Here is a 12,813-nt window from a genome sequence, read left to right on the forward strand (position 1 = left end):
TGTAAGCCATAAGGGGGGGAAGAACAGGAGGCAGGTGGAAGCCTGTAGAGGGCATAAACCGGGACAGGAGCACAATTGGGAATTTTCAGAAGCACCCACAAGGATGTCCGAGGCAACATGCAAAAATTGCAAGTTGTGAGATTTTGGCCGCCAGATAGTATTTGGCCACATTTGGGACCCCAAGACCCCTCTTAATCTATGGGTATAGAGGGAGGTGCGGGCCACTCTGGGGCAATTGTGGGCCCAAATAAAGGCCAGGATCTTATTCTAATGGGAACGCGGGAAGAAGGCTGGGGCTCTAGTTGGAAGGGTCCGAAAGAAGTAGAGGAGTTTAAGGAGCACAGTCATCTTGATCGCGTTGATCTGCCTTATCCACGACAGAGAGGGGAAATACCAGGAGGTTATGAGTGGGGAGGGAGTGCGCAGAAGGGGGTAATAGTTGGCCGCAAAGAGGAAGGAGTAGGAAGGGGTCAGGTGAATGCCAAGATAGTTTAGGGATGAGGTTGCCCAGTGATAAGGGAAGGAAGATTGGAGATGGGAAACCATGGAATTGGTAAAGAGTGTAGATTAGGAAATGTGGTGATAGGGTTGGACAGGGTCAAGAGGGCATCATCTGCAAACAGATTCACTTTGTAGGATACCCCAGCATAGGGAATCCCCGTGATGTTAGGGTCAGCACGAAGGGCTACCGCCAAGGGTTCCAGGACCAAGATGAAAAGGGCTGGGGAGAGAGAGGGCACCTCTGATGGGTTCCATGAGCAATGGAGAAAGGGTCTGCGTAATGGACCGAGGGGGAAGGAGGAGAGGGGTGTGTGAAGAGGGGTAACAGAACGATACTTCTAGTCCACTGCCTCCTGGGAGGAGGGGGATATATTACTAGATATATTATTAGAGGGAAACATCATGGGATAAAATATGTCAACAAAAACCTATACAGTAGAGAATAACTACAGAATGAAACCAGGAAAATAACTCCAGCAAGCAATAAAAAAGGTTAGGAATCCAACAAAGGGAAGACGGCCATAAGGCTTCAGTCAACGCCTCCGCCGCGGGGGTGGGGTGGGGGGGCCAAGTCCTGCAATCAGCAGGGAGGGGGTTCCCTCAGAGGGGGCGGCAACAGGGAGGCCAGCAGGCACATTCAACAAGCAAATAACACAACAAATGAAGTGATGTGAACATGTGCAAATGCAAGGTCAGGGTCAGACACATTCCACCCACAACTCCAAAAATAGACTGGATAAAATTATTAGCACCTTCAATTTAATATTTGGTAGCACACCCCTTGAAAAAAATAACTGAAATCAATCGTTTTCTGTAACCAACAATGAGTTTCTTACATCTCTCTTTTGCAATTTTGGATCACTCTTCTTTTGACAACTGCTTCAGGTCTCTTAGGTTGGAAGGGTTCCTTTTACCAACTGCTGTTTTGAGATCTCTCCACAGATTCTTTATGAGATTGAGATCTGGACTCATTGCTGACCAGTTCAGTACTCTCCAGCGCTTTGTCTGAAACCATTTCTGGGTGCTTTTTGATGTGTGCTTTGGGTCATTGTCCTGCTGTAAGACCCATGACCTCTGACAGAGACCCGACTTTCTGACACTGAGCCCTACATTGCACTCCAGAATTCTTTGGTAGTCTTAAGATTTCATAATGCTATGCACACAGTCAAGTCATCCAGTGCCTAAAGCAGCTAAGCAACCCCAAAACATCAGTGAACCGCCACAATGTTTGACTGTAGGGCAGGCATTTTTAGGATTAATTTCAATTTTGAACACCTAAAGTGCTTTTAGTCAATTCAAAATGTTAATAAACCTCAAACCTGAATATTTAAGATAGTAAAAGTGAGGTTTTGGCTTTCATAGGAGAAAATCTATGTGTGCTCAATTATTGGGCAATTATTAGGTGCAGAATTATTATGCAACTAAATGAAAAGCAAAAATGTTCCCATCTCACTTGTTTATTCTCATCTGTTAAAGTGAGGATAATAAACAAACAACTCAAAATTTACAAACTTTTCTGACATTTAAAAAATAAAATCATTTACCAATATAGCCGTCCTTCTTTTTAGTTCAACAGTTGATCTGTTGACAATCAACTTTTTGTGCAGCAGCAACCACAACCTCCCAGACACTGTTCAGAGAGGTGTACTGTTTTCCTTCACTGTAAATATCCCTTTTAAGAAGGGTCCGCAAGTTCTCAGTAGAGTTTAGGTCCGGTGAGGAAGGGTGCCATGTCCTTATTCTTTCATCTTTAAGGCTGTTACTGGCTAGCCACGCAGTGGAGTGCTTCAATGCATGCTATGGAGCATTGTCCTGCATAAATATCACGGTTTTCTTGAAAGATGCAGACTTTTTTCAGTACCACTGCTTGAAGAAAGTGTCTTCTAAAAACTGGCAGTAGGTTTGGGAGTTGATTTTGAGTCCATCTTGAACCCGAAAAGGTCCAACTAGCTCATCTTTAATAACACCAGCCCATACCAGTACCCCACCTCCACCTTGCTAGCGTCTGAATCATAGTGGAGCTCTCTGTCTGTTTCCAAACCAACCACTGGCCTATCCATCTGGTCCATCAAGAGACACTCTTATCTTATCAGTCCATAAAACCTTTGAAAAATCTGTTCATTGGTGGTTGTGTTTGAGCCTTCCTTACCTTTGGCCATGTTTCTGAGCACTGAGCAACTTGTACTTCTGGGCACTCCCGGTATGTTACAGTTCTGGAATATGACAGCACTGGAGAATGGGTTCCTGGTAGCTTCACGTTTGATTCTTCTCAAATCTTTGGCAGTTAATTTGCGTCTTTTTTTTTTCAACATGTTTCTTGCAACCCAGTTGACTATTTCCAACAAAATGTGATCTGTGATCATGCCCCAATATCTTATCAATTTCAAGAGTGCTGCATCCCTCTGAAAGACATTTTATAATATTTGACTTTTCGGAGACCGTTCATTTTTTTTTTTGGCCCATTTTGCCTGAGGATAAGAAGCTGCCTAATAATTATGCACACCTTGATATAGGGTGTTGATCTCCTTAGGCCACACCCTCCCTCATTACACAAATACACATCACCTGGTATGCTTACATACAATAAGCATTCAAGTTTATACAGCTTGGAGTTTGACAATATGCATAAAAATGATGATTTGGTCAAAATACTTGCCTAATAATTGTGCACACAGTTATTCTTTTCTTTAATGGCTTCGTTGCTTTTTCTGAAAACAATAGAATGATGGGCTATACCAAAAAGCTGTAATTTTGTTTCATCTGTTCACAGCACATTCTCTCAAAAGGATTTTGGTTTCCTCAGGTAAGTTTTGGCCAACTCCAATCTGACCTTTTTATGTTTCTGTGTCAGCAGTGGGGTCCTCCTGAGTCTCCTACCATAGCGCCTCTTTCCATTCAGATGGCGACGTCTAGTGTGAGATGACACAGTTGTAGCCTGTGCCTGAAGGTCAGCTTGAATTTGTCTGGAAGTTGATCAAGGTTCTTTAGCCAGCATTCAAACAATCCTTCAGTGCAATCTTTGATAAATTTTTCTCTTTCGTCCACTTCCAGGGAGACTAGCTACAGTGCCATGGGCTGTAAACTTCTTGACAATGTTGCGCACAATAGTGGACACAGGAACATTAAGATCTCTGGAGATGGACTTGTAACCTTGGGATTGTCCATGCTTTTCCAGAATTTTTGTTCTCAAATCATCAGACAATTCTTTGCTGCTTTTCTCTTCTCCATTCTCCATGTTGCACACAGAGACACACAACGGAAAGGTTTAGTCAATTTTTCACAATTTAACTGGTTGCTGGTGTGATTTTTATATTGTCAGCACCTATTATTGATACAGGTGAGATTAATTATAAATTACAGGATCATCACAAACTTGGAATGCAATTATTTCTTACAGTTTTGAGAAGCTGCCAATAATTTTGTCAAGTCTATTTCTGGAGTTTTGCGTGGAATGTGTCAGATTTAGGTTTTGTTTCTCGACTTTTTTGTGCCATACCAACACAAACAAAAGAAATAATCATGAGAATGCCTGAACATTTACAATTGCAACAATTTTCTCAGTGAAGTGGTGCATTATATGACAGAAATGCAAATGCAATGCCCCATTGTCACGCTATATATAAAAACAAGGCTTTTAAAACCTTAATGCTGACAGTCAGGGGAACTAAAAAAAACCCTTGCACTGCGGCTTCCCCTGCACCTCAAGGGTCAAATGCTTGTTTTTGCTAATGTTACTGGGAGAAAAAAAGATTTACCTGCCTTATCCCTCCTGGCAGCCTATGCTCACCTCTTTCCAACACTCTGGGTTGTGAATGGAGCGTCAGTATTCTCACTGTTGGTCCTTCATTGTAAATAACAACACATCTGCGAATGCTGGCCTGAGTGCCAAAGAGAAGAGGTTTCAGAGGATTAGTGGCATGGTAGAGGTACCCTGCAGGAGCAAGGGATAAGGTAAGTAAATAGTGCTTTAAACTGGTACCCTTAGATACCCCACTGCAAGGGTCTCTGTTCTCTGGAGTTCAGCTTAAACCTTTAAACACTTTAAAACACAGTAATCTCTGTTTAACATATTATTGCTGAATGTTCTGAGCTGTTTTGATTTTTAGATATTTAGATTGGAACAGGTTATATTTTATGTCCATGGTTAAAAGTAGCTTTTTATTTCCAGGACCTGACACCTGACTACTCTATGGAAAGCCATCAGAGAGATCACGAGAATTATGTGTCATGCTCCCGAAGCAGGCGTCGCAGAGCTAAGGCACTCTTGGACTTTGAGCGCCATGATGATGATGAACTTGGCTTTCGCAAAAATGACATCATCACGGTATCTTGGGTAGAAATATTTAATTACAAGGGGAGAGGGCATCATAACAACATCAATAAAATATTCTTTTTGTTTTTTTTTTAGATTATTTCCCAGAAGGATGAACACTGCTGGGTTGGAGAACTGAATGGACTAAGGGGTATATGCTTATGAATGGTTTGCTACAACCAAGACCTCAGATATTTTTTTCCTTGAAAGGGGGGAAAGGTTAAGCCTGGGGCCCCCAGAGGAGAGTAATTATAAAGTTGGGCAGAGGACAAAGTGTTGTGGCAAAATTGTACAGTGGGGGGCTTAACACTTGAGCCTACTCACTGTGTACATGGTAATGTATGGCATAGTCCTTGTACTCTAAAAATATGCTTTAATAAAAGTGCCACAAGCAAGAATTTTAGCACAGTCATATGTAAAAAATTTAATTCTTCTGTTACATAGGTTTTTCTGCACACAGCGTATGTTAAGGAAGGATTTCCTTAACATAGCCTGTGACTATGCAGCAACCAGCATCTGTTGTAAATATGAAGAGTGCAGCAGTCAGGAATTTTAAATACACAGCATAGCCTAACAGTGCAGGGATCAGGAATAAGCAGTGCATGGAGTGCAGTGATCAGGAGTGCATAAGACAGGGGTCAGTAGTTGGTAAAAACGGAGCGCAAGGGTCAGGAGTGAACACAGGGATCAGGAGTGATTAGCACAGAGATCAGGGGTCAGGAGTGCGTAACGCACAGAGCTCATAAGTCAGGCATGTGTGATGCACAGGGATCTGGAGTTTATAACACAGAGTGCAGGGGTCCAGAGTGCATAACGCACAGAGCACAGGCTTAAGGAGTGCATAACACAGAGAGCAGAATTTAGGAGTGCTTAATGCAGAGTGCAGGAGTTAGAAGTGTGCACAAAAATTACGTCCCTCTCACTACAGATCCCCCCTTCCCTATTTTCAGGAAGAACTTAATCCATATGATCAATGACCATTTAGCAACCAGAAGCTGTTCAATATAAAGCATGCAGTGACCAGGAGTATTAAATGCAAAGCATAGTGTATACAGTGTAGGGTCTGGAGTTAGTAATGCACAGATTGCAGCATTCAGAAGTTCATAACACACAGTGCTTGTGTCAAATGTGCATAATGCACAGAATGCTGGGGTCATGAGTGCATGTAATGCATCCAGTGCTGGGGTAAGAAGTGCATATAACACACACAGAGTGCTGATGTCTGGGGCATGTGTAACTCAGAGTGCTGGGGGCAGGAGTGTGCAACAGAGTGTAGGGCTTAGGAGTCCATAGACAGAATACAACAAATAATTACCTCCCTTCCCAAGTTATATTCCCCCCTTCTTTTAACCCCAGTACAGAGCTTCACCAGTTACAGCTCTCCAACCCTCCATGAAACCAGTTTGCCAGACTAGGCCATTCAGAGTGAGATGATGTCCTGTGAACTGTGCCATGAGGAAGATCAGGAGAGCCTCCCTCATTCTGAAAACTGACAGGCAGCAGGAGCATCACCTGCAAGTGCACTTGTGAGCAATAGCTTCTGCACCATGAAACATCTGGGGAAGATGTGAACCCCCATATCCCTGCCCTTATCTATAGTCCTCGTTGCAACCATCATAGCATTTATTAAAGACATACTTTATAAAAGTATGATGAAATACTTTATAAAAGTGTTTTTTCATTTTCCTAACCAGATGGGTGACTAAATTTATACCCTTTCACTGCACTTCTATAGTCATTGGTTATAATATCTCTTTGTAGTAGGTTCTGTTACCGTTCTTGAATATGAAACATTTAACATTGTCTATAGACATAAAATGAATTGCTTTAATCTGACCTTTCTCAAGCCTTGTACACATGATGAGAATATTGGACGAACGATCATCCATTTATTTTTTCTTTTTGTATGCTAGTCTCTTATCGAAAATGAATAAGTTACTAAAGTTACGAAAATTCTTGTATGACAACTTCAGCAGTGATGTAATGTACAGTATTCTTTTGTTTTCGAGCATGCATGGTCTTGGTCGGTCAAATTTTTACAGATGAATATCTTTCAATCTGGTATCACATGAGAATATGTTTACGTGCATATCCCTCCAGATAATTCTGTATGAACTGTCATGATCCTCTCTCGAAAGATGTGTACTAATGATGAGATTATCGGACAGATATTCCGAAAGCGGTATTTTCCATCCGATTTTCTCATTGTGTGTACTAACCATCAATATCCTGACTCTGTATCATAGTCACATAGTTACAGAGTTAGTCTAGCTGAAAAAAGACAAAAGTCCACCCAGTTCAACCGAAAAAAAAAAAAAAGTTATAATCCTATACCCACAATTGATCCAGAGGAAGGCAAAAAAAACCCAGCAAAGCATAATCCAAATTGCTCCTGCAAGTGAAAAAATTCCTTCCTGATCCCCTAGAGGCAATCTGATATTCCCTGGATCAACTTTACCTATAAATGGTAGTATCCAGTTATATTATGTGTATCTAGGAAAGAATCCAGGCCTTTTTTTTAAAGAAATCCACTGAGCTGGCCAGAAACAACACTTGAAGGAAGTTCATTCCACATTTTCACAGCTATTACTGTAAAGAAACCTTTCCATATTTGGAGATTACATCTCTTTTCCTCTAGATGTAAAGAGTACCCCCTTGTCCTCTGTGATGACCTAAGAGTGAATAACTCTACACCGAGTTCACTATATGAACCACTGATGTATTTATACATGTTGATCATATCCCCCCTTAATCTCCTTTTCTCAAAAGAGAATAAATTCCGTTCCTCTAATCTTTCCTCAAAGCTGAGCTCCTCCATGCCTCTTATCAGTTTGGTTGCCCTTCTCTACACTTTCTCAAGTGTTCTTGTGAATTGGTGCCCAAAACTGAACTGCATATTCCAGATGAGGTCTTACTAATGATTTGTACAGGGGTAAAATGATATATCTCTGGAGTCTATACCTCTTTTAATACAAGAGAGGATTTTGCTCGCTTTAGAAACTGCAGCTTGGCATTGCATGCCATTGTTAAGCTTATGATCTTAAGTATCATGTTGTTAGGTCTACCTGGCTGCAGGAGGGAGCTAGTGATAGAGCAAAATAGAAAACATGGTCAATTGAGGTTATTTTGTCAACCTAGTATATCTGTATTGTTTTTAAATGTTAAACCCAAGGACAGTTGGTTATGCATGCAGAATTTCAAGGTCCGTGGTCTGGTTTAAGGGATAAGTACAGCCAAAGCTCTTTTGGCTGTACTTCTATGGATCACAGGAATGCAGTTCGTTCTGCACTTCTGTTACTCGTTTTAAGCTGACAGTCAGGATCCACCTCAGAGTCTGGAGCAGTACCTGGCACAGACTCTGTGATCTGCTGAGAGCCAGAGCCAGCCGTTCCCTCCCCCTCCGCAGCCCAACACTCCAGTGAGCATGTGAAGGGGGGGGGTCTGCTCAGAACGGCTGTGAGAACTCAGCGATCAGTGGTTATATGGGATCGCTGAGTTCTCACCCTTGGAGCCGGTGGGGGACAGATGCTGCATCCACCTAGATAAGTATGCTTTTGAAAAAAAAAAAAAAATGCCATCAAGAATGTTCAATTTATATCGCCCGACGCCCGGGATATGTAGTTATAGGCGCCGGGCAGGTAGGTTTTTTTTTTTAGCCTTTAGCCCTGCTGCAGGCAAGCAGCAGCGCTCACCTGTCAGGTGGAAGCATTCGGGCTGCTGCGCCCGATTGCTTGCACACAGCCCACCACAGTGCCAGCCTCCACCTCCCCTGCCTGCTATGTCTTCTGGGCTCCACTTGCCCATCTGCGGACCCGGGACCAGTTCAGCGTGTGCTGGCGAGTATAGGGGAGGGAACAGAGCGAACACATCTGCTCTCCTTCTTGTCACTTCTGGGTCCCCGTTGACTGATTTCCCAGCCTCCGAGGCTGGGAAAGAATGTAATGCAGTGCTGTGTGCACTGCATTACATCCAGTGGAGTACAGGGGAGACATCTAGGGTCTTTTAGACCCTGGATGTCTCAATAAAAGAGTACCTTTCACCCAAAATCATCAGATAGGGGACTTTTTGTTAGGCTAAGTTTAATAAAAAAAAAAAAAGTAATTGTAAAAAAATTAAGTTACACCCAGGCACATAACCCCCCCCCCAAAAAAAATATGTTGAGGCCCCCACATATATATGCACGTACAAATGTAAAAACACACACTGGGGCACCTACGCATGGAAACGCTGATTGCGATACACATGTTACATATTGCCGCACGCTCCAGAATGAGAGCAATAATTCTAGCACCAGACCTCCTCTGTAATGTTAAACTGGTAACCTATAAGAGGCTTTAAAAGCGTCACCTATAGACAATATAGGGTACTAACGTTTGTCGCCATTTCACAAGTACACACAAATTTAAGATTTTACATAAAGCAGTAAATATACAAGCGCTGGGTGACACATAAAACAACAAACAAGATCAGCGGCCAGCAAAATGAGAGGAAATACCTCAAATCCTCCAACGGTACATAAAATAATCAATAAAATGCAGCGCTAAAGAGTGCAAAATAGAAATGACGTAGATAAATTAATAAAGAGTCTTATAAAGTGCAATGTGACAATCGTGGTTCATTAGATGGCTGTTGGATTATCGTGACTTCCGTGGCTTGTAAAAGATGAGTATACAATGCACTAACCAGATAGCACAAAGTTTTGTGCGTTGGAGTAAATAAGACCTACTCCAAGGTACTCTGGAAGCAGGAACTCTGCAGACAGGTGAAGTCGTCAGGTGGAGTTGAGTCACCAGATGTCATCAGACCAAGGCATATTTCCTCATTCCAGTATAGTGTATGATCATCATATTGGATACATCATGTAGTACGGATTTCAGCCACCGGGGGGATCATACACTTAAGTGTAAGTCGCCTACCATGGTGCACCTTAAAGGAGGGGGGGGGGGGCTCACAATTGCCAAAAAATGAGCCCAGAGAAAGAGAAAAACTCCAATAGTGTAGTATTTATTAGACAAGTGGAGTTACAATTGTAAGCAAAAAGTTAAAAAACGGACACTTACATCCAGAGATGTTTAGAACGGTATAGAAGGTCAGCACTCCATGTACAGGGGGGTCTCCCTGAGGCGTTTTGTGTAAATACACATCCTGAAATCCGTACTACATGATGTATCCAATATGATGATCATACACTATACTGGAATGAGGAAATCTGCCTTGGTCTGATGACATCTGGTGACTGAACTCCACCTGACGACTTCACCTGTCTGCAGAGTTCCTGCTTCCAGAGTACCTTGGAGTAGGTCTTATTTACTCCAACGCACAAAACTTTGTGCTATCTGGTTAGTGCATTGTACACTCATCTTTTACAAGCCACGGAAGTCACGGTAATCCAACAGCCATCTAATGAACCACGATTGTCACATTGCACTTTATAAGACTCTTTATTTATTTATCTATGTCATTTCTGTTTTGCACTCTTTAGCGCTGCAATTTATTGATTATTTTAAGATTTTACATGTTTGATATCTGTTTACTCGGTGCAATGTTAAAAATCTTAAACGTTTAAGCCGCCATTAAGCCCCTTTTGTTTTTAAAAGCCCCCAGACATTCCTAAAAGCACCTCAGATTTAGTCCCCGGATAAGTAGTTTTTTTTTTTTTTTTTTTCTTTCAAAAAGTTCCACAACCCTGGCCATACTTCTTTTTTAATCTTCCTCTACAAATTGTTAACTTTTTAAAATCTGGTATAATCTGACCATTTGCAATAGCAATGTTCTTTTTTTTTTTTTTTTTTAGGCTGGTTTCCCGCAAAATTTGTGGAAATTCTTGATGAAAGAAGTAAAGAGGTGAGACCAAGAATGTTTAGTTACTTTGCAATTTATTTAGTATTCTTCAGGATGTGTAAAAACTGACAGACGAAGAGTGTTGGGGATACTTTAACAGCAAGTTATAGGCTCCTGTTTATTAGAAGAAAAGCAGTAGAAATCAACTGCAAAATGATCCACATACCAGTAGGCTGTAAGTTCACTGAAAGGTCAGAAACCCTATTCAGTCAACTGGTTCTCAGAAAATGGAGAATCAATGTCAAAGTTTGAGTTCTTGTATATCAGAGAATGTAGCTTGCCCAGATAACTTTAATTGCAGCCAAACATCATTATTACACTTAAGGATACTTCTTTTCACTAGTCAGTATTACAAACAGCAGGATGATATTGCTGCCTGTGCCCCCATTATACAGATCCATTCTTTGTATTTGTCCTGTTCACCATTATGACCAAGAGTTAATGTGGAAAAAATGCCAAACTCTAGGTTGTCAACAAAACCAGAATAGAGGGGAAATCTTGCAATTGGAGCATTAATTCTGATGATTCTCCTACTTTTAAAGGGATTACCTTTCAGTTCCTGTTTTGGCTCTGAGAAGGGATGTGAAGAGAAATCTTCCCAATGGGACACAGATGGCAAAAATAACTAACAGGTTTTCACCCTTCTCTACACAGTCCAAAATGAAAGAAAACGTTTTTGCTTTTAGTTCTACTTTAATGCTGCTTTTCCTAATTGTTTACAACAGTAGGAGTTCTTCTCCCCATGCTGCTAAATAATGGGTTTCCAATTCCTCTTTAAGGGACTTCAAATCAAGACAGTCCTTATTATCCCTATGAATTGGTTCAAACTGTATTCCAGTGCTTACATTTGACACTTATTTTGCATCTTCACACAGTACTCAATTGCTGGGGACGACTCTGTGACTGAAGGGATCACAGATTTGGTTCGGGGAACATTATGCCCAAGTATTAAGGCAATCTTTGAACATGGACTCAAGAAGCCCTCTTTGTTAGGTGGGCCATGTCATCCCTGGCTCTTTATAGAAGAGGTAAGAGAAATATGTGCAATGCACTTTCACAGTTTTAGTGAGTTTTGCAGTGTTTACAATCAAATGTATTATTTTAATTGTAAAATATAGGACACAGGCCTGTACCGACCCATTGTTACAGGCTTGTACCTTCAGGTGATTGGACATTGGCAAATCTTTCGGAGGACACCCTAATGCTTCTTCGCTAAAACCCTACCACATTTCATGAGTCGTCAGTATGTCTGATAATGTCCTTAGGTGGTGGACCTTTTCTTCCTTACAAAGAAATCACTCTTTGCTTAATTAGTTTATTTTATCTTTGGGTTCTTCGTTCAACTCTTCACTGTGTGCTAACAATAGAAGCAGTGTATTTGGATCAGTGCAACTTTGATAAAACCTTTGGAGCTGCATCCTGACCCCATACTGTGGAGACAGCCTGTGATTTTGCTTGGGCCACTGGATCCTGCATGGCGGTGTTCACATCATCACAGTGTAATGCGTGAATTTAGCATGAAGTCCAGGGCTGTGGTCCTTCCCTATGGAACTCAGACCCCGAAAACCCCTTCAGGTATAAGTCTACGATGACAGGTTAAGCCTAGACCCAATATAGGGACTAGGGTCACCCAACGTCTCTGACCAATACTGTAAAGACTGACGTTCTGTTTGTAACGTTTATACTGTAAAAGTTAATACATGTCAAACTTTGTGCTAAAAATTCAGTCACTCTGCACTCAATATCAGGTAGATGGCTAGTTAAATCACAACTCAGGTCACACACTTTACAGCTACTTCTGCCTAGAGTCCCTTGTAAGGTACTCGGATGCTTCTCTCTGACCTCTTCTCCATGAGGACAGCACATTATGCACCCAGGTTACTTCGTTTTCCTTCTGGACACACTTACCTTTTTTTCACAATCTACTTCGTGAGCCCCCACAGGGGATTACCCTCACCCATAGAAATAGTGGAAATCAGGTAAGATGGAACCTTAGCAAAAGGTCAGGCAAACATTTGCTCTGTCTAAGGCCTACAACCTCAGATTAATGATGTTTCTCTTGCACCGCAGCAGGACCAGATTTTAACACTGATTTCTGCATCCGATTCTAACTTCATCTTAGGTGCACAACATGCGGCCTGCCTGACCAAGTAGGAATT

General features: G+C 41.7%; 1 protein-coding gene across 5 annotated transcripts in view; it reads left to right on the top strand.

Annotated features, from left to right (window-relative positions):
- The window catches only part of SGSM3 (small G protein signaling modulator 3), a 247,573-nt gene that overhangs the window by 144,274 nt on the left and 90,486 nt on the right, over positions 1–12,813 (top strand). For all 5 annotated transcript variants that reach the window (XM_089674219.1, XM_089674222.1, XM_089674223.1 and 2 more), the window contains exons 13-16: positions 4,670–4,825; positions 4,910–4,964; positions 10,608–10,657; positions 11,530–11,682. In XM_089674219.1, the coding sequence (XP_089530345.1) occupies positions 4,670–4,825; positions 4,910–4,964; positions 10,608–10,657; positions 11,530–11,682 (414 nt within the window). The remainder of the gene's footprint in view (positions 1–4,669; positions 4,826–4,909; positions 4,965–10,607; positions 10,658–11,529; positions 11,683–12,813) is intronic.

This window comes from Staurois parvus, unplaced genomic scaffold (assembly GCF_062004578.1).
Source record: "Staurois parvus isolate SC_StPar_1 unplaced genomic scaffold, SC_StPar_1.0 ptg000149l, whole genome shotgun sequence".
Lineage (NCBI taxonomy): Eukaryota > Metazoa > Chordata > Amphibia > Anura > Ranidae > Staurois > Staurois parvus.